Source organism: Hirundo rustica, chromosome 1 (assembly GCF_015227805.2).
Source record: "Hirundo rustica isolate bHirRus1 chromosome 1, bHirRus1.pri.v3, whole genome shotgun sequence".
NCBI lineage: Eukaryota > Metazoa > Chordata > Aves > Passeriformes > Hirundinidae > Hirundo > Hirundo rustica.
The window spans coordinates 18,463,224-18,485,506 of record NC_053450.1 but is presented as its reverse complement, the minus strand read 5'-3'; the positions used below and the strand labels follow the sequence as shown (position 1 = coordinate 18,485,506).

General features: G+C 36.6%; 1 protein-coding gene across 1 annotated transcript in view; it reads right to left on the bottom strand.

The window, feature by feature from the left end:
* Window positions 1-12,224: 12,224 nt before the first annotated feature.
* The window catches only part of ANGPT1 (angiopoietin 1), a 156,660-nt gene continuing 146,601 nt past the window's right edge, over window positions 12,225-22,283 (bottom strand). The window contains exon 9 of the mRNA XM_040065768.2: window positions 12,225-14,569. Coding sequence (XP_039921702.1) covers window positions 14,409-14,569 — 161 coding nt within the window. The 3' untranslated portion in view covers window positions 12,225-14,408. The remainder of the gene's footprint in view (window positions 14,570-22,283) is intronic.

The following is a 22,283-nucleotide window of genomic DNA, read 5'->3' as shown; positions in this document are numbered from 1 at the left end:
TGTCCCACTCAGCACCAACCTTAGTCTTGGTGATCGTGAAATCTCACTTGCACTGAAGATAAAAAATCAAGGGGTGCATTCCTATGTTCAATAGCTGGTTTTTACGTTTTAGCATTGACATTGTCTCTGCTAATCATTCTTATTTCCATTTGAGTCATTGAAATGTTCCCAGATTTTTGATTTAACACTAGACTTGGTTTATTTGGCATTGGATATGTTGAAATATCTAAGCTTATTAGAAGTAGATGTTAGTCCAGATGGCATTGAAACCAGATTTCTGAGGCAATAAGTCTAAAGCAACAAATTATTGACACATTTCATTACTTCTACAGCAGTCTAAAATGTTGGACAAATCACTAATACAAATTCACAGTTTAGATAGCTTTTGGAATAAAGGCAGGCCATGAATTCTTCATAGTCACACGTGATATTTAATCACTCAAGTAACAGCACTTTTCTTAAAACTGCAGATGTCATTTTTGGATTAGATTTTATATTAGGTTTTTTGTTTTTTTTTTTATGAACAAAATTTGGATTATTTCTTTTGTTATATGAATTATTCTGTGTTACAATCTTGCATCTATTGCTGTGGGTTGGGAATCTACAGAAAACTTGGCTTCAGTCATACTGCTCTAATGGCTTAATTGTTATTTAGGGCAGAAAATGTCAACGTTGACAGATCAAAGCCTTCTCAAAACTAAAATGAATTCCTTGGACACTCCAGAGGTTTGTATTCACATTGGATCATATTATCTACAAGTCCTGCAATAATCATTTTATGTCTGTCTATAAACACAGAGCAGATGCAGGTTTCCCCTTCTCTTAATGTCCTCATGTATCCAGCACGGGGAGAGGCTGGCTGAGCTGCGCAGTCCATTTACATAACTCTGGATGCCCAGCAGATTTCACTGCTCTCCATTCACCCATCCAAGTCTGATCTTATGTTTGACCAAAACTGGTGAGAAATTCAGTGAACTATCTAGACCACACAGAATACCACAACTCTGTTTTGTGGAATGGATCTCCTTTTTTTCATTGAATGAAGGAGCAGATTTTTGTGAGACTATCATGAAACTTGTGCTTTCCTTACTATGAAAAATTTAATTTCCATGTGGGCTGCTTGATTGAAGGTGAGTTTGGAATCAAGCCAAAGGGAAAAAAAAAAAAAAAAGAGAAAAAAAAAAAAAAAGGAAAAAAAAAAAAAAAAAGAAAAAAAAAGAGGAGACATATAGAAAGAAGGATTTCTTGCACCACCTGGAAGTGGAGAAGAATTCCTGCTACTTCTTATAATTTGCCATGTCATTTTGAGAGTTTCAGGATGATGAGTAGGAAGTTAACTGTCAGTTTTTGGCTTACATAAATTTGGATGGTCTTCAAGTCCTATGTTATCTTTGGAGGTGCTTGAGACAAACAGTGTTTTTCCTTTGGATATTACTGAAAAAGATACATAATCAAAAAATACTCAATTTTTCCATTGAATTCTGAACAAGACACTTGATCAGACTTGAAGTAAAGGATGCTTCCTATTTTCAGCTTATCACTTCTTTCCTTATATTATTGTGTTTCTAGAAGTGCTGGAATAGTTATGGCTGTATTACAGAGGTATTAATTAGGAAAATACTTTCAGGCATATAATCCTGCTTTTATACTACCTAAAATAGAGAGGACAGGAATTTCAAATTTTCCCACAATTTTCTTTTCAGAAAACCAATAATTATTGTTTCTTATTTGTATTTAATTGCTGATTTCCTTAGAGAAATTTGGGGGTGGAAAGAGATGAGTCTATTAAAAAAGTAGAACTTTTCCACTATAGTACCAAAATATGTGGATCTTTCATTGAAAACCCACACACTTCATTCTGAGGTTTTCAGTGTAGCCACAAATATTTCTAAGGAGAAATTCCCCTTCCCTGAATATTTCTTTTTAATAGCAATCCCTCTGCGAAAAAAACACATTTTGTAGAAATAGATCAGCATATTTTTGATATTTGGTAGTAGTGGGAAGGTTTTTGGGTTTAAATTTTCTTAAACCAGCTCAGTTAATGACATCGTTCCCCTTTTAAGACTTGGAAATCTTATTAAAAAAAAATCTAGACTAAGTGTCAGATACATCAAGCCTTTATAGGTTAATATACTTCATTATATCTTAGAAATTTTATACATAATTAACCAATCTCTGTGAAATATGAAAGTATAAATTTAATCAAAAGAAATATTTTGGATAAAGCTTATCAATATAAGTCAGTAACATTCCAGGTGTTAACATAAACCAAACTGAGCAAGAATAAAGCTACCATAGCAAGGAATAAAGGAGATGAAGGAATATTTTTCAAAACTTCATACAAAGCTCCATATGAGCACAAAGAATAGCCATGGATTCTGCAGCTATGCTATTCTTTTCACAGAAATTATAAGCACTACTAGTTACTAGAGATGGAAAAAAAAATAACATAGAAGTTTCAGCTCTAGGATATGAATTAGTTTCTATTTTATGCTCTACTTTATGTATGTATGCTGAGCAGTGCCAAACCAATAAACTATCAGTCTTAGAAGTTTAATTTCTATATTTTTCTATAGGTAACATTCTGTGCAGGAAAAAAATAAGAAAAGACAGCCTTACAAAATGATTGAAATTCTGCTGATATGAGTTCTGATGCTCAAGAATTAAAGCAAACTAAGTGCTATTACTTCATTTTATGCAGTTTGATAGAAATAATTTTAGAGGAGTTACAACCAAAAAAAATTATTCAGCTAAGGGACGAAGCAGTTAAGAAATTATTTGAGTTAGAAATATTTTGCACTGCCCTGAGAGTCTGTATATTCTGTCATATGTATTTTCTGTACACAGAGACGTGAACGGGAAATATTTTTGCATGTAAGAGACTGCAGCCTGAATATGGGATTACTTATTGTAGGCCACCCACAACACGACTTGCATTGAAGTAACTCTTCTACCAGCAATGATTCAGTTAACCTTTGATTAAAGACAGGAATTTAAACTATGGAAAGGTCTGAAACCTGACACAGTCCTTTGACACCTCCATGTCTGTCATTAAAGATAATCCTGTGTTAGGTACTGATTTTTGAAAATAGAATTGAACGACTTTGGTTTTCACTCTTAACCTTTCCATATTGCAAATGTAACCCTGCTGTGTTAAGAGATTTCCTGAATTACTGGTTCTCCTTTCAAGCCTCTGTGTTTGTGAAGGAGCTTTAAAGGGAGCACAGGGGCTGGTGAACACAAACTGGGCAGCTCCATCACCAGCAAATGAAGTGACGGTCCGGGTTGTAGTAATCAGTGGACCACAAAACTGACCAGGACTTCAGAGTCTGATCATGCCTCATTCTTCTTTCACTTTTTCACACCTCAGTGAGATAATCACCCCAAGACAAACATGTTTGTTATTTTTTAATATTTGCTTTGACTGAGAACCACCAACACTATGCCAGTAATTTTAACTGTCTCTGGTGTGACTGTGTTCCGTCTTTTCCCACTGTTTCTAGCTGGTTGAGTGATGGAAGCTCTGTGATGATCTGAGAGGCCTGCACTTCAGACATACTTTTATGCCTTTTTAATTGCTATGTTTTCTCCTCTTCCTCAACTCTGTTTATCTAAATCTCTAAGAATATCTCAGTGGGAATCTCCCAATATTTCCTCAGCCTGCTGGGTTTTTTTTCTTTTGTCCAACATTAAATGCAGGCAAGAAGTGTCAGGTTCTCATTTTTCAGTGTTTGTGTCTCACCTGGATACACAAAGTAAAATAAGGAAGTCTAAAATAAAATTAAGATGGAGCACAACTCAGCAGAAAATTTCCACTGGAAAATAATGTATGGTGTTCCAAAGTTCATAGGCTGTGAAATATGAGAAAGTCTTTGGATTTATACAGTTTTCGAGAAATTGCCCATCAGTTTTTTGGATAGGTTGTGTACTGCAGTCAGTATGGAATAAGCAAGGTCCTGGCTGAGAGCCGACCAGGCACTGACTGTTCTGCAAAGACAGTTCTTACACACCTCATCACCAGCAATGCTGTTGGTGACAGGACACCACCCAACAAAGGGCCTGATCTTGGAATTATGGCAATAGTCCAACTTGAGCAGAGCAAAAACTGGCTGACAACAGAAGACTTCTCTTGAAACTAAGCAAGAATCCTGGTCAGACTGCAGAGGTGACAGTGCCCTCCTCAGCCATCTTCAAGGCACCTAGATGCCTCTGGATGCTGGTGTCCACCAGTCTTTCCAAGTCACTGACAAACAGTTTCATGACTTTTAGAGAGAGAGAATGTTAATTTTTTTCTTTTTCCCCAGAAGAAGCTTTTCAATCTGCCTTGTCAGCCTGTACCCTCTTGCTAGTGTACATAGGAGTTTCCTAGAGCCCAACCACTCACAGCAAACTGAGCAAAAGAAAGAGGCTTTGTGTTGTTTTCTCTTAGCTCCATGATGTATAGGCATGAAGCCTGAAAAGGACAACTCAGTCCTTGAAAAGCCTCTGAGTGGCACCTACTTAACTGTCCCCGTAGTGCAGCTGCAGTTTTCATGTATCTCACTGAATTTCTGGTTCCTCTTCATAGGTGTCATATGAGGGAACAGTAAAAAGGCTTCAAAATTATTAAGTGCAACAGGGCTGTTGAAAGGTTCTGTATGAGTGGAGACATTTTAGAAACATGCCTATATTAAAATATAAAAACATTTCATTTGCACTGTATAGAAGAAAGGAAAAAAAAAAAAAAAAAAAAAGAAAAAATATGGACAACCTGGAGAAACTTCAGTTTAAAGCTGAACAGTGCAACAAAGCAAAGATGACCAGAGTAGAAAAGACTCCCTCATGGATGTGGCCTTTATGGAAGAAGGTAGGTGAAATCTTACCCTTGTCAGAGAAGCTCATTTTACAGTACCAAAGAGGACATTTCATTTTGGCAGGGTCCTGTTGGCAGCTTATTAGAGCTGCTTATTTTGCAATTGTTGTTTCTGATAAAAATTGCAGAGCGCTGTCTGGAGACAAATACTTTGGGATGCACAGAGTAACCTGGTATTTCCTGGTGGAATACCAAGCTTATCACTTCCGTGACGCTAATCTCATAATTCACTCACTGAGCAATAAAAATTTCTCTTACAAATTAGATCTGTTTGATAATCCATTCAGTGTTTTGACATGCTTGGTATGTTGCTTCTCATATTCTTTCCTGGATAGCAGTTTAATATGGTGATTTGTGATGCCAGCAGGAGGCTCAGACAGGTGCATGGATAAATGAAATTTCTCCATGTTCCCACTGACAATGCAGAAATCTCACGGGCTGCAAAACCTCTGTTTTCTCTGCCTTGCTATTCTTTGCAAATCCTTGTTGAGTGTTATTTCTAAAAAAAGTGAATACAGGAAGAAATACTGCCAACTAGCATTCCCTGACTTCATTTTGTAAAGAAAGAAGAATGTTTTGGTTTGGTTTTATTTGCATTAGGTTCCAGATTAAAGACCACCAATTCAGGAACCATTTTCATAGGTCCTGAACCTGTGCCAAAGTTCTAGGAGCTAAAGACATCAAGAGACACAGTGGTAAAATCTGAAGAAAAGGTATGGCCAGGAAGCAGTTCTGTCCCCATTGAAGTAGTTTGGCTGTCCACAAGTGTTAGTGCTTTGAAAAGTGCGTTGACTTTATTTTCAAGTTTGACTTTTGTTTAGTAGGAGTAGGACTGTTTGTCATGAGGACATTCATTTTCTCTTATTCACTAGGTGTGACATGCCCTGAAAGTGCTGGTTCCTGGATGTGCTCCTGATAAAGTAGTCAACTGGAAAATATACCATTTAAGAAATCTGTGGCATTAAGTACAAAGGTTCTCCACAACTGGGTAGCAGTGGGGCTTATTATGATTCAAAAAACTGATCTGTTAGAGCCATCTGCAAAACATTTCGATGTCTAACTCCTAAGTGGAAATGTCTGTTTAGAAACATACTAAATAATGGTGCTGATTTGGGCCCCTTCAGGCTGTATAATAGTGATAGCCCTGAGAAGGGTTGTTTTTGTTAGCATGGAATCTGGTATCTGAGCTTTCTCATGGCTAGAGTTCCACCTGACCCAAAGAAGATGGCAGGAAGGATATTGGTCTCATTTCCATGGGTCTCCAGACTTCCAGGTCATCTGCAGAGCAGATGAGAACTGAACCACAGGCCCAGGGCCCACCTGCTGTGAAAAATGGCCTTTCAGCGACTAAACCACCATTCAAAAGGCTGCTTTTCTAAGGATACCTGTTCTGTAATCCTACATGTCTTAAGAGTCTGAGATTGAAATTCTCTGTCTGTGTAACACAGTGCCAGCTTCTTTCTCCATACTGTTCCCCAAGCACAATCAAACCTGCCTGTGGAGCTGGAGCACCACTGAGGCAGCCATGGAATGATTGTTTGTCCATCATGCTTGTGACCAGTGGGTAACCAAATTGCTTCTGCTTTTCTCTCATCAGCATCTGTTTTTATTTGTTCAGAGATGCTGAGTTGGCTGCCTTGCAAACTCAAAGTGGACAAGAGCGCACAAACAAATGGGTTTCTCCAGCTTTCTAAATATTGGCTTACTTCTGGTTTCTGTAAGAAATGACATGAAATCCTGCTAATATCTAAGGTTATCTGCAGCCTTGTGACCTGTGAATCCTAACCTCAGTGCGACTCTAGTTTGAACACTGGAAAGCGAAAGGTCAGCGAAATGAGATAGCTTATGTATGGCAACAGGATTAGCAGTTTGGTCTGCTCTGAAGATATTAATTTGGACCATCCCATGGCAAATATCACTCAGGTGCACTTAAGGGGAAAAAAGGAATTTTTGAACTCTTAAAGAGTCAAAGGATCTTTTGCATTGCTGAATATGACTCCAGAGTAAATAAAGTAAATTAAATGAGCTGATTTGTTGGGGAGTTAAAAAATACAAAATTGCAAGTATATATTTTCATTTTCCAATTAATTAGTCTTCATTAATCAAAAACCCTATTGAAATGTGATTCTTGAAGTATGATGTAAAACCTATGGGAGAACATTAAAACATTCAGGGTAACTCGTGCATAAATTGGTTAACTTTAGATTCAAAGAAGAAATTGGATTTTTTGCCTTTACAGCGTCTGAGAAATGTCTTGAAGATTATTTTGACGTGGGTTTGGTTTTTTTTTTTTTTTCCCAAATATAGTTCAGTTTCCATATTGAACTATGTCTTTCTGTTTTTTGCTTCTTCCTTAGGCCTCTTGATGAGTGTGCTCTGTATTAATTACTCTGGTCTAGTGAAAATGTAGTAACTGCAACATGCATTTTTAGAATGGTTTTATGTTTTTCCCTTTCTCCATCACTTGTGGTTTTTTGAGCAACTTTTTACTCTGTACATATTGTTATTTTCTTTAGGGAGGGTCTACACTGCTATGAAACCAATGTATTTTTAATCCACTTGGAATAAACTGAAACCAGTGTGAGTTCAGTACTTTTAAAACTGAAAACATGTACCTAAATATAGACTTCATTTTGACATCTGTGCTGGACATCCTGACAATTTTATTCATCCCTAATGTTTCCTCTTCTTAGCCTTCCTGTTGCATGTTTAGTTGATTTTGGTGGTGAATTTCTCTTTGGAAAAGCTTCTTTTCCAACCACAGGTGGCAGCAGACAGTAGAAGCTTCAGGAATAAGGCCTTCTCTGCGCCTCTGAGTCAGCTGAGATGACAAGATAGATTTTCTTGTTCCACAGTGAATGTTCTTTTTAATTTTCTCCACACATCCAGTGGCTACTTAAAATATATGTTTTATATATTTATATTATATAAGTGCTCTGAAAATATAAGCATTTTTGATTTTTACTCTCTGAGTACTTGAACAGGTTAGTCATCCTATAAATCTTCAATTTCCAACATTTTATATATACTTGCACTTAATCTATTTTAGATTATATCAAACCAAGGCAGGTTTTCTGATTTTTTTCTCTGAGCTTTGGGGTAGCTCACACAGTCTGGAAAGGAGATTCAGGAGATGCTGGTGTCAAGAGAATTTGCACAAGTTACTCAGTCAAAAAGAGGCTGTGAGAGACCTGTTGGGTCCTGCCTAAAACTCCGTTCATAAACCTGTATTCACAGACACATATAAAAAATTCTCTTTCTCTGTGTTTCACATTGTTGTGGGTAAAATTGCTCTTGCTTAGAAACTTATTTTTTGTCAGACAAAGTCCAGTGTATTTATTACTGTCTTTTCCCAAAGCCTTGAAAACTCCAAACTAATGCCAAAGCTTTTGTAACATGCTAAAACTAGGAGACATTAGACACATCTCCACTTATGTGTTTAGAAAACTGTCTGCTCCTGTAGCAAAACTAGCACCTTAATCTAATAAATAGAATAAACTGGTGGAAAAGCCTTTGGTTAATGCATTTGTACTTTTCAAAAGATATTGACATGTATTTGCATCACCTTTGTCTTGTAACCAGGCATTCTAAAGTCTCTCCAGAAGCGCTGCTCTAGTGTGAGCAGCCTGCAGGTAGGCGTGCAGAGATACCATCCCATGGGAACAGCTGTCACGGTGGCTGCTGGGCTGTGCTTCTCTCTGGTCTGGGACAGGAAGGTATTCCAAGAGGAACACGTACGAGGGGGGACTTGATGACACCCCCATTACCTGGATGGAGGTACAGATAGCCCTGGCGTCACCGGCCAGTGGGCAGCTGCTGGTCACAGGGATTTGTGGGACCCAGGAGCAGGATCTGCACTGATGTTGTTTCCAGGAGTTCCAGATTTCCTGGAAGGACTGAATGAAACCCCTTAAAAAGCACAGTGTTGGCTCCTGGCTGTGTGATTCTCCACGTGAAGGTAGAGCAGAAGAGGATGGCAAGAACCACTGCATTAATTCAGGAGTACTTTGGCTGGGGGTTTTACAGAAGAAACAGCACTAAGTAAAGCTATCAAAGAGATTAAATATTCTCTGTTGGATGAAATATGGACACCAAACTAGAAGTGTTAAAATTAAAAAAGAAAAAAAAAAAAGGCAAAAAGAAGAAAAAAGAAGAAAAAAGGAAAGAAAGAAAAATCCTTCAAAGGAAGAGGAGTAAAACATATGAAGGAGTTCTGCTCCATTATTCAAAATAAAATAAGGCAGTGGTTTGACAGTGCAGCTGAATGAGATCAGGTCAGAGATGTGTAGTTTCCTTTATAGTAGACAATAATCCTAAATAAAATTATTATTGGGTTACAAAAGGGTAGAGATTCACATCTTTTAGTGGAATGGTAAATATTATCCAAAGCTGTTTGTTCTGCTGCTGGATTTGTGTCTCATGCAAAAAGCATGAACTGTTTCTCAAGGCAGCATGTCAGCAAAAATTCATCTAAGAAGGAACTGCTTTTTAAGTATTGCTTTAGATTTTATAAGTGTACTACCCCTATATTGTAAATAATAAATAAAAGCAGAAAGTAAAAGGGTGATACAATTCTTTTTAGACTTTGGAAAATTAATTGGATGATAATTATGCTCTAATAAATATGCTAACAGATTTTTCTGCTGGATTCTTCTTAATTTGTTTCTCATCCAGTGCTTTAATCTCTGCCATTTCTCCATATTCTTTTTGTCAGCCCGACTTCCTTCTTTTGCTGACCTTGCCTTCAGCTTCCTAATCTGATTCCTTTGCATCCTTAGTTTTCTTATTCTATAATACAGTTTTCTCACTCAACTCTTTCTTTCCCAAGTTAGTGTATCAAGATTCTCCATTTTTCCTTTCCCTTGCTTGAGACTTATTCCCCCCTCCCTTTCCTACTGCAGCAGAGAAGCTGGCAAAGCATCCAGTTCCTGTTTAAGTTGAAAAAAGGACCTCCATGCACCTTATTTTTCACTTCACAACCTGGCAGAGCAAATGACAAGTGTCAAGAAATGTTCCTTATCCGTGGTTTGGTGGAGAGTGACTTTGTTCTCACAACAGGTGGTGTGGTTGTAAGCACATCCATCTGCAGATCTTCTGCTAAATGTGGTGCTTGCCTCCTGTGACTACTTCCAGGCAGCAGAAGGCAAACACTGCCAGTAGTTTAAAAGGAGTCATAGGGGCACTATTAAAGTGGGAGAAAGGTGAGAAGTGCAAGAAGACAAAGAAAATTTATGGTAACACTTCAGGGCTCGAGATTCTTTTTATCAAAAACAAGAATGGTGTTTCGGCCTTGATGTACTTCAATATATTGTGTGGAGGTCATATTTACAGTATATATCCATTCTTTAATGTTCTTTAATTGAACTCACTGGCTCAGAATACTTCACTGGGCACAAGAAATTTTATCTAGTGGAAGAACAAAGTCTCTAATTTCACAAGATTTTGGATGAGCATAGGTTCTATTTCACCATTACTACTTAAAAGTAACGAAGCAGAATGCCATATTTTCCAGAGGAACTTCTTCATTTTTACAGGACTGCTGCACAGCTAATTTGACATAACCATAAGCAGCATGTCTTCTCAAAAATCCATACTAAATTGGTCCCTGTGCAAAGATTTTAAAAACAAACAGAAAACAAACCAAAACAGAGAATATAAAAAGAAATAATATCCATAGATTTCTACTCGTAAGAGCAAGGGCCAGGCAGAGAGGGTTTGGACACTCCTAGAAGGCAAGGGAGTTCCCACAAAGTGTGATAGTCATGGCACGGTAAATAAGAAGCTGCTGTATCTCACAGGTAATACTTTCAACGTTTTTCTGTCTGTTCTCTCTCTTCATTACAGCCCCATAGCCCTGTCTTTCTCCTTCCTGCTCTTGCTGCTTAACATTGTGGTGGTGGTGGTTTTTTTTTGTTTGTTTGTTTTGTTTTGTTTTGTTTTGTTTTGTTTTGTTTTGTTTTTTTAACCTGAGATTACAACTTCTTTAGCTAAAATTTAGGCAAGATCGTTTTGATTGGCTGTGTCAAGTTTTCTCTAGACATATGGATTTGCATGTGTAAGTGTCTGTCCACACCACAGCTGAGTCAGACAACAGCAGCAGCTCTATTCAGGGTTGCTGCCTCTCTCCTCAATCTGTCCAGCTCATGTAAAAGCTGGTAGGTCGGAATGCTTTTTGGCACAACTGCAGCACAGTCTGGTTGTAAATTACTCTTGATCCTACCTGGAGAATTAAGCTCTTGTTGTGATTGCTATTTCAGTTTTGCTCTTCCCAGAGGAGAAGGGGAAACTGTGCCAATCCCAAACGAGATTATTTGAAGCATGGTCAGAGCTGTGGTTTTAGCTTCAAGTCTGCAGAGAAGAAAGTTGTTTTTATAGCTGGAAGGATTTTTAAAGGAATTTTGTCTTGGGATACAGTTGTACAAATGACTGTAAATGAGGATGATTTACCTACTTAATAGGTCAGTACTGGATGCTAGGGCACTTAGCAAAGTGTGCATTTAAATAACATCTCCAGCCTCAAAATTTATTAAAAATTAAGGAACAATATGCTTTGGAAAACATATCTATTACTTTGTAAAAATTTTGTGTATTCCTGTTTTATAAATCCGGAAGAAATTATCTGTGAAGGGTAAGTAGTAAAGTTACTGTTACCACTGACCTATGACTTTTTTTTGTTATCTGTCAGGCCAAGTAGGATTTTAATATAAATCAACTCCAAACCCAGCAGTTTTATGAATCGCAACACTTCAATTTATGCAGTACATATTGATTCAACTTTAGGAGCAAAATGTGCTTTTATGTATGTTGTTCCTTGCAGCTTTAGTCTTTATTTGAAATGCTGTGATTCCCCAAAGGAACAAAACAAGTCAATTAAGAAAAAAAACCTGAGAAAATGAGGTAAAAATGACTACAAAGAGATGTTAAAACTGATCACTGTAGTCTTTAAAGGCATATGAATAGAGAATAAGGAATTTCTGAGTAAGAGATCAGTGGAGATTTGTCACTGCCACAACATGATTGAAGGGATGATAGAACAACACATCATAAAGCAAGGAAAACATCATATTTCAGTTTGTATCTTTGCCTGTTGAATTAAAGAAATCTTGTATTTTAAAGATTGATAGAGAGTTGTATGATCTGAACCAAAAATAAGAAATATCGTCCCATGATTTTAATCAAGGGAATTCAATAAAAAATACTGAAGTATGGATATGAATGGTTAGAAATGGTAATTACTGGATAAAATTTAATTAGTGTTCTTTGCTTCATACCCTCTAAGCTTATTACTATTTCTTACATGGAGTGGCTTTTGAAATGTTATCAGTCTGTCACAGAAAGTTATATTTAAAGCAAAGCAAATCACAGACTCCACGATTTTTAAATACATTTTATTATAAAGGATAGGAAACCAAATCCACATTTTTTTTCAAACCCAGATAAATAGACAGTAAATATCATGCTTTTAATTTTAAATGTGTTATGCCTTTTGCAATAGGACCTGCAAAACTCTATCTTTTGAGAATATGGTGGAAGACAGACTGCATATTTTGCACATTAATGAAGACCATTAAAAAAAACCTGCTGGAAAATGGGACAAAACATGCTGCAAAGAAAGTGCTGTATAAAGAGTAGTTTGGTAACTTATTCAGCAGAAAACTTCAAATTAACCCTTAGTCAAGATTATTTCAAATATATATATAAATATATACAACTACACACACACACACACACACAAATCTTCCCACTGAAAATGAAACAAACATCAAATTGTAACAAAATTAGAGAATAGTGGTACTATAACCTTGTGATCTTTAGGAAGAGGTGTTTAAGAATCTCCAAGTATTTTTTCCTCTATTCCATAGAAATAAACTGCTAAGTGGGGAAAAAGAAAAAAGGAAAAAAGAAAAAAAAGAAAGAAAAAAAAAGTTGAAAAAGTAAGGGGGAAAAATTTATCATTACCCTTTTTAAAAAATCAGGTCATTGTTGTGCCTCATCTCAGGAGCAGTTTAATAAATATAACAAGGCAACAAAGAGATGAGCAAACACCTCACCACCTGCAGATTCTGTGTGCCATGTTGGTCCAAATTTAATTGATGCGAGTATTACTTTTGATTTCAGTGGGAGCAGGGTAAACTTTTTCATTTCATTTCTAGCAGAATTAGAATGACTGCAAACTGCTTTCCCTAATGGACTTTATTCATATGACTTAATCAAAAGGGCTGTAAATGGAAAGAGTTTTCTCTACCCTCCTGGGGCACCCACAGCTATATTCCTTGTTATTAGAAGACTTTTATCTTTTCCAATAGTCCCACACTTGAGCATTTTAATAGAACAAAACAACTTGTTAGCAACCTGTAAGCAGTCATCTAAAGTTCTTCAATATTTCTATCTTTTTGAGGCTTTTTACCCTTTGTGTGGGTTCAGGGTTGCCTGTACAAAATAAATGACTGTTGCAGGAAATATAAACATGATATTTACAAGTTCACAATTCTTTATTTTATATACAATTCTGATGAGTATTTTTTATAGTCGTAGCCTAAGCACTGTGTAGAATGGGCATGCTTCTGATATTCACAAAAATGTAATAAAGAAGTAAAATAATTAAGGCTAAATTGTGCACATGCAAGGGTACTGTAAAATTAATCCATTGCCATAAGCTATGCATGTATGTAATTTTTTTATACCCTAACAGTTTGCCTTCCTGTGTTTTTTTGATGGAAAAATTCCATGCAAAATATTGTATTTTTTCTTGGATAATATTTCACATTCTTTAAACCTTCCATTAATTATCTACATGACATTCAGACTGCCTGTAATGAAAGAAAGGAAAAACCTAAAACACAGCTACTTTTGTTATCACACTATAAATCCTAGCTCAGGGATTATGCCAATTACATGATTTACCTCTAAAGAGCAACTGAGGAATTTATGCTTATTATACCTATCATTATTCATATGTTTGACTCAGTTTATTTATTAGAAATCTGTCCTTAAAGTACTTAATGAAAAATAATATTTGCACAAACAATTTGACTCTGGGGTTAACATAAATCCATCCACTATTCAAATTCAGTTCATTTAAGGAAAACAATATTTGGAGTGGTCACCTCGGATGCTTTAAGACAAATTTTAATAAAAGGGTCTCTGTAATCCTTTTTCATGGGTAAAATGTTTGCATTTCAGTGCTGAATAACTCTACTCAATAGACCATGGCTGATATGTTTCAGTTCTTTAAATTCCCATCCTATTCCTGAAATAGGAAAAAAAAAAAAAAAAAAAAGACGTCCACTGCCAAGCCCCAAGTTTGGGTGGAATAGCCAGATCCAGTTCTCTGGAAAATCATTTCAGCCACCTTCTTCTAAACCAAGCTCCCCACAGTAATCAAAATATGGGGTGGGAAGTGTTTGCAGGTTATGGAGTGATAGCAAAGCAACTTTGCACCATCCCTACATGTTGCTTCCAAGGAGCCCTTTGCCTTTTACCTTCAGACTGTGATAGCATTGCTGCTGAGGGCAGTGCCAGCCTGGCTTCTCCTGGGATCCACTGCAGAATTCCTTTAAAAGTCCAAAGGCCGGATCATCATGGTGGTGGAGCGCAAGGAGTAGCTGGGGCCTTTGAAGTAATGCCACTTGATTCCATTGAGCTTTCCGTGGTTTTGTCCAGCTGTGTAGAACATCCCATTGAGATTGGAGGGGCCGCAGGCATCAAACCACCACCCTGAAACCATTAAGACAAAATCTTAAACTGCAAGCTCACTAAGTATTTTATTTTGTTGTATTAAGTTTAGATGATTAAGAAATTCTGGTAAATATCTCATAAATAGCACCAGTGTGGTATTTTCATATTTTCCTTTTTTGCTCTTTTGTGCTATTCTGTAGTCAGCGGTGCTGGAGAACACACGTGCATTTACAACATTGTGAAAGTAATTACGTCCCAACCCATTCTAGTTTTATATGCAGTATATGATATAAAAGCAAGAACATGAAAGACAAATGAACTGGTTTTCATATTTAGACAGTATTACATTTTATGTTTAAACTTCAGAAAAGGACTGTAGTTCAAAAGTATTTTGCATCATTTCAATTGTTATTTTGATTATAAGCATGATTTTCTTTTATTTGCCAGCCCTTTTCTGTTGTTTTAACTGTGATTGGTCAACTGCTCAGTTACTTTTGTTTCCAAAAGAGACATTTTTGTCAGAAGGATTATGAGAATTGTGGTGCTGCATTGCCCTATTTTAACTTGTTGCTTTAAGATGAAATTAATCAGTGAGTTCTCTTGTTTATCTCTCCAAGATCTTTTCTTTTTAAGGTGAATTTTAGATTGCCATGGGAGCTAGAGTTTTAAGAAAAATTCCAAATAACATGAAACTTGGCAACACCAAGACTACAGAAAACAAAATGACAAAGATAAACTAGGTGACATGCTGACTGTACTGAAAGTAGTGGCAGTTTTTCTGGATACCTTGATGGGAATAGAATTTTCTCTCCAACACCTTGCACAGTATCTATGTATAGTAACAGAAAGATGCTTAGTCAAGACTGAGAAAGGCAGAATGAATTCTCAGACTGCAAAAACCAAATATCCCCAATGTCAAAGTGTATTTTAACTTCTGTTGCTAGGAGTTCTATTTGTCAGAAAGATTTCTGTTGAGGCTTTTTTTCATAGCGAGACCTATAATTTCATAAATCTTTATCACAGTTTTTATGCATCTTTCCATGGAATATGGTTGTACTGAACATTTGTGTCATGAAGAAAATAAGATCATAAAGATCAGGTAGTGACTTTTGCTTTTGATAGTTAAACGCTACTTTATTATTTTAAAAAATTATTTCAGCCTGCACATCACAACATTGCAATCTTCCCAGGACCCCTTATAAAGCATTTTCTAATAGTACTGGTAGTGATAAACTGATCATCCAGTGAGTGCACACTGAATTATGCAGGTGTCACTGTGGACTGGAATGCTGAATTTAAAATTGTCAGTGTTTTTTTCCACTCTGATTAGAGCTTACTCTGCCCTTTGTATTCCACACAATTTATGATTCTAGTCTTGTAATTCCTAAGATTTTGGAAAGTACTTAGTGGTCTGTGGGTGTTTTTTTCCTTGGTTTTTTTTTTTTTTTTTTTAGAAGTAACACTTCATAATGAAATCTTGAGGGATGAATTTATGCCAGATAAATTCTGACAATCTTCTATTTTGGTACAGCTGACCTCCCTTTGATTTCAATGTTATGCCTAAGGGGGCAATAATCGAAGAAAGGGAAAGCTGTACAGCTGGTGCTTTATTGTAACCAGAGTATAATCTTGTAGAAATTTAAGATGGAGTTAAACACAGAAATCCTAATCCTCATTTTTCACAGCTGGAACTCAGATGCAGCTGGGTTCTGTTTCTGGTGTTGGGATGAAGATATGGCAAGCTGACCTAGTTACCATTTCACCTTAAAGGAACAGGAATAGATGCATGAATGGTCTTTTTTGGGGGTGAAGGTTTTCAGTGATAAAAAAATCCATGTAAAAGCTGGAATAAGCCAAAGAAACACATAATTTTATAAAACATTTGTTAGGACTTGCTCCATCCTCTCATTATAGGTTTCTTCCAAATAAACAATTCTTTCAAATTTTGTTTTAATGAACTTTTTTCCTATTGTAGTGTTCTTCTTAGTGAGGATGAATGAATGAATAAATGAATGCTTGAAATACGTTTCCTAATATTGCGTAAAACTTTGGGTTTGCTTTCTCACTGGTTTTTTGTTTTTAAGTGAGGTGTGGGGTGTTAATTTGGTGTGGGTTTTTTTTGTTTGTTTGTTTGTTTTTGTTTGGTTTTTTTTGTGGGGTTTTTTTATTGTTTGTTTGTTTGTTTGTTTTTTCCTTTGTGTCATGGTGACTTTTTTTTTTTTTTGTCCATATGATTATTTCTCTCCATGCTGCCTCGCAGATCTCTGAAAGGTCTCCTCCACTCCCCATAGAGCCTCAGATTACCACAAGGCTTCCTATTGCATGTCTCAACACTGAAACTCATATCTTTGAAAGAATGCAAAGTTTTTACAGATGTTTTGTATGTTGAGGGAAAGAGGAATGCAAGCAGCGACTTTCTTGGTAGGTATGAGGAAGTGGAGGAACATAGACCAGAGGTTTCTGTAAGATACCTGCAGCGCTGCTATTGCAGAAAACACCAAATAAACCATCTCCAGAGCTGTGAGACAGTCTGACCCAAGGAAGGACACTCAGTAGCTAGATGTTGGTTTATTACCTGGAGTTCTTATGAATAATCTTGTTTATTTTTCTCTCCAAGGTAATGGCTTTCCCAAATAAGTAAAAAGTAATCTTTGAAACACAGTAAGATTTTCACTTTGGAGAGAACTTTTGCAACAATTTCCATGGAATGTTTGAATTAGGCATGAGAATGATGAAGAGTGGGCATTGTAAGAAATAATAAGAGAAGTAAGATTTTAAAGTGAAGTGGTAAAAAGAAGGCTTTCATGAGGAGTTTAAGAGCGTTTTTATTCAGAAAGAAAGGTAGTTTCTTCATGATATGGTGATCACAAAGTCACTAATTATGTACTTGAGTTGAGGGCCAGTTTAAGTCCAAGTGCCGAGTCCTGCACTTTGGCCACAATAACCCCCTGCAACATTATAGGCTGGGGACGGTGTGGCTGGACAGTGCCCAGGAGGAAAGGGACCTGGGGGCACTGGTGACAGCAGCTGAACATGAGCCAGCAGTGTGCCCTGGTGGCCAAGAGGGCCAATGGCATCCTGGCCTGGATCAGGAATGGTGTGGCCAGCAGGAGCAGGGAGGTCATTCTTCCCCTGTACTCAGCACTGGTGAGGCCACACCTTGAGTGCTGTGTCCAGTTCTGGCCCCTCAGTTTAGGAAGGACGTTGAGATGCTTGAGTGTGTCCAGAGGAGGCAACGAGGCTGGTGAGGGGCTTGGAGCACAAGCCATATGAAGAACAACTGAGGGAGATGAGGGTGTTTAGCCTGGAGAAAAGGAGACTCAGAGGTGACCTTATCACTCTCTACAACTTCCTGAAGGGTGGCTGTAGACAGCTGGAGGTTGGTCTCTTTCTCCAGGCAGTAACTGACAGAACAAGAGGACACAGTCCCAGGCTGTGTCAAGGGAAATATAGGTTGAATATTAGGAAAAAGTTTTTCACTGAAAGAGTGATAAAGTACTGGAAGAGTCTGCCTGGGGAGGTGGTGGAGTCACCATCCCTGGATGTGTTTAAAAAAAGACTGGATGTGGCACTCAATGCCATGGTCTAGTTGAGGTGTTAGGGCATGAGTTGGACTTGATGATCTTGAAGGTCTCTTCCAACCTAGACATTCTGTGATTCTGTGATTCAATTTTTTTTAGGTTAGCCTACCTCTAATATTTTGTATAGTACAAGCAGAGCTACCATCTCTGTTTGTAATAAAAATCCCTAGGTCATAAAATTTATTTTCCAAACAGAACCTAAATTAAATAATGTATAGATAAATTGTTTGAAAGTTCAGCTATACAAATAGAAATGAATCCTCAATGTAGATGGCTGTTCTGGAACAGTTAAAGTAAGTTTGCATATCGTGTATGGTTGTGCTTTGGTCTTCAATTTATGTTGCTATAACCAATGGGAAGTTTTTAAATTTCATGTCTGTTAGCTTGTTTCATTAATAAATATATTTTTTTAATGTTTAAGCTACCTATCCCTGATATATATACCATCTTTGACAGAATATGAATGTATATTGAAATATTTTCCACAAATTCTTACAAAAAATACCTAATAAAGAGGCGTTGCTCAAATGTGTAGCAATAATTAAAAGAAAAAAAACGCCACGAGCATCTTTTATAGTGGTTTTCTAAAGTGACAAGTATAATTTTTGCATGATAGGATCTTCTTCTAATAAGCAATGTTAAAAAAGGTCTTTTGCATGCCCAAGCTAACAGATTTACTTTTTTTGCTCGTATAAATTGCAATTAAGCAAGTATGCATGTAAAATTCTTTTACAGTGACCTGATACTCATCAATTCGTGAGTGCACTGTAATTACTGGTGTGCAATGGGAGCAGTAATGATCACTTAGGTTTGATGGGAGCTCCTTATTTGACTTTGACATTCTAAAATAATAGGTATTTAAACACTGCAAAAAGGGCAGACACTTTCCTCAAATGCCTCTGTCTTCCCTCCTGAGCACACTGGATGTCTCCAAATGCAGCAAGATCAGTGCAGGCCATTCAATAAGATCCAAAGTATGTCTAAATGGTATGTTTGTATGAATTTATGGAACAAATGGATCCTATGGAAATCCAATATTTATTTCTAGCCCTCTGTGTTTGTCCATAAAATTTAGTGCATTTGGCAACAAAGCCAATAAGAAAATCCAAAAAATATTGAAATAGTCCTCAATGTCCAAAAGAAATAGAAATTTATTGTAGGAAAGATTTCAATGTTTCTGACATTCTGTACTTTAAAGAAGTTAGATGGTAATACATAAGATCTGCTTGATTTTGCATTGGTAATTTCTCTTGGATGAAGTTTTGGATAACACCTCAAACTATCAGTGGAGCCACGGGACAGAGTCCAAAAGAGTGTATTTAACAGGAATGACTTAGGATTGTTTAGTCAGAATTTGAAAGATAAATTGCCAACAATTTCAAATTCTGACTAAAAACCTTTCAAAGAAATGGAAAGGAATGGTGTCTATTCTTTCCAGTGATGGAGGATATGACAGGATGAAATACATTTAAATTATCACAGAATTAGTTAGTCAACATGCTGAGCTTTCTTTTATTAAGTGTAGACAAACACAGCAACAGATTTTAGCATGAGAATGAACATCGATAGAAATCTTGAAGATGAATAGAAAGACAAATAGATCGAGAAGAATCTGTATTGGAAAGGAACTAAATGACCTCTGGAAGAAATTTTTATGTTCTTTTATTCCTTAGAGTATTGGATTGACCAGACTACTGCTTGACAATCTGAAGATTAAATTAGATTTTAGCTGTCAGGATATAAGATGAAAAGGCATTAGTTTTCATATCAACTGGATAATTCAGTCCCTTTCATAGGGACATTTTTTATGAGGTAAAAATAACATTAAACTTGCAGACTGGTGGCTATGTTCTAATACATCAAAAGTTAGTCACTTCCTGAAGGTCTCCTAACACTGTATTACAGTTGCCCATATTTAAGCCTGATAAACATAACAATGTAGTGATGTTTTTGTTAAAATGCTGCATAGTCATATGTCTAATTAAATATTTTTAATATTTCAAGCAAAAACCCAAATAATATTCTAAATACTTGATTATATTTTTTATAAAAATATTTTACAATATATGTGGTACTTCAATAATGCTGCTTTCTGTGCAATTTCTTTATGAGAGCAGGAATATGCATAAAAATTAAAAACTGGTGCTTTCTTATGTAATTAGGTGTTTATCTGGGGGTTCAGGTCAGATAATCTTAAGTGTCCTGCCACACACAATTTCTTTCAAATATTTTGTTTCAAGGAGAATATAAGAAAAACTGTGGCTTTTCTGATAGGAGTTTTCTATTTTTGGCCAAGAACTTCTGTCCAAGTCATTGCATGAAACCTCCATACCCTTCTTGCCCGAGATTCATAAAATTCACCACTTGGAGAAAAAGGCAGTGAAACAACAGGCAATGAATGCAGCACGATTTTGGAGTCATTGAGCAGTCCCTGACTTAACAGATGAGAAACCTATTGAGGCTCAGTAAATATGTGTTTAATAAATACATATTTTTCTGACTCAGGAAGCCCCTGAGATTCAAAAGATACCGAGAAAATACTCAAGGGAGGTATAATTTAATTGCATTTTTCTTATGCCTGTATTGACTGCGGTCAGAGACAGGAGACTCCAGCTGGATGGACCTCTGCTTCCAGTAAAATAAAACAAACAAACAATTTATTTCAGTCATCTATGCTGCTTCAAACCTGGCAAGACATCGAGAAAGTCACCCTGTCTTTGTCAAATTATTTTAGGGATCAGAAATTTAGCAATTTAGCACTTCTCACTTGAAGCAAGGTAAATGCCTTTGTAAACACCTCAGGCTGCAGCCAATGCCAGACAAAGAAAATTGCCTTAAAACTCTTTCTTGGTGAGCTAAGATACCATAAGTCACTTTCCAGTGATTGAAAACAATTTCGCAAACAATTTGGGGCTCAGTTGGCAGGTGGTATCTGGCTGAACAGATGGGAATTTGGCCCAGGAATCTGATCCAGAGATGTTAAATGCTAAGGGCTGTATTGGAAATCCAAGCATTTTAAACTTTTACTCATAGGCTCATTCTGGTGACAGTTTGTTGAATTTTCAGTGCTGTTTCTTGCAAAAAATCTTGTATACATAACTCATTGGGGTACTCAGACTAAGGCTTGAAATAACCCTTTAGTTTTTAGTTTACTGGCCTGAGATATTGAAACAATTAATAAATTATTTGAGTGAATGTGATTTGTCTCCCTTTAAAGTAAAACAAGCATGTTTAGTTTAAATTTTCCAAGTCACAAAAAAGCAGCTAAAACGTTTAAATAGGATGACAGTTTAGAGGGGTTAAGAATCCAGCTCATACACATAATTTTGAAGGCATTCCCTAAAATCCGTGTAAAGATAGAGCCAAGTAGCACAGCATGGCTCTTGAAAAGACAAGAAACACACACACAATGCATTGTTGGTGCTTCTGTATTATTCTCCGGTATATATTTTCTCATTCTAGGAAAGAGGGATGAGATATAGGCAGAGAGAGAATAATAGGTATGCTATAGACCAAATAAAACTGACAACTAGAAAGATCACAGAGAGAAATGTGTGTTTTCCTTACACTTTTATTTTCAACCTTGATTATAACCATATCACAGTCTTGAGATTTGGCTTATCTCAGCCTTTATTTTTGACATAAATATATTCAGTTCACCTCATAGAGATAACAGACTCACCCAAACTGTCAAGATAGCTAGAACTGCTAGATTGCCTGCAGATTTCATACCATTCATCATTGAAGAGCTCTCTGTGATGTTGCCAATACTAACAGTCTAATATCTTTTTGGGAAAAGAAAAGAAAAAGAAAAAAAAAAAAAAAGTGTTTTTCCAAAACCTATTATCCTTGCTACTTTTCTAAATTAGTCTTTGTCTTGTACAAAACTAAAATATACTCCCCAAAAAGATGTTTTGGTATTTAATTCAATTCTGATCTTTCTCAAGGAATGAGAAAGCTGCTTCAAGGAGAAAAGCATAGTAGAATGTTTGAGGAGAGCTCTAGCAAGATTAAAGACTTTCTTGAGGAGCTACAAGTTACAGTGCTGTACAACCTGTCTCCAAAGAAGCAGTCCTCAGAGTCTAGTCCAAAAGTAGACTCATCTATCTCCAAAGGCTAATTGCACCTCCTTTTACTGTGTGGTGATTTGCTAAACTTGTGACTTCCTCAGC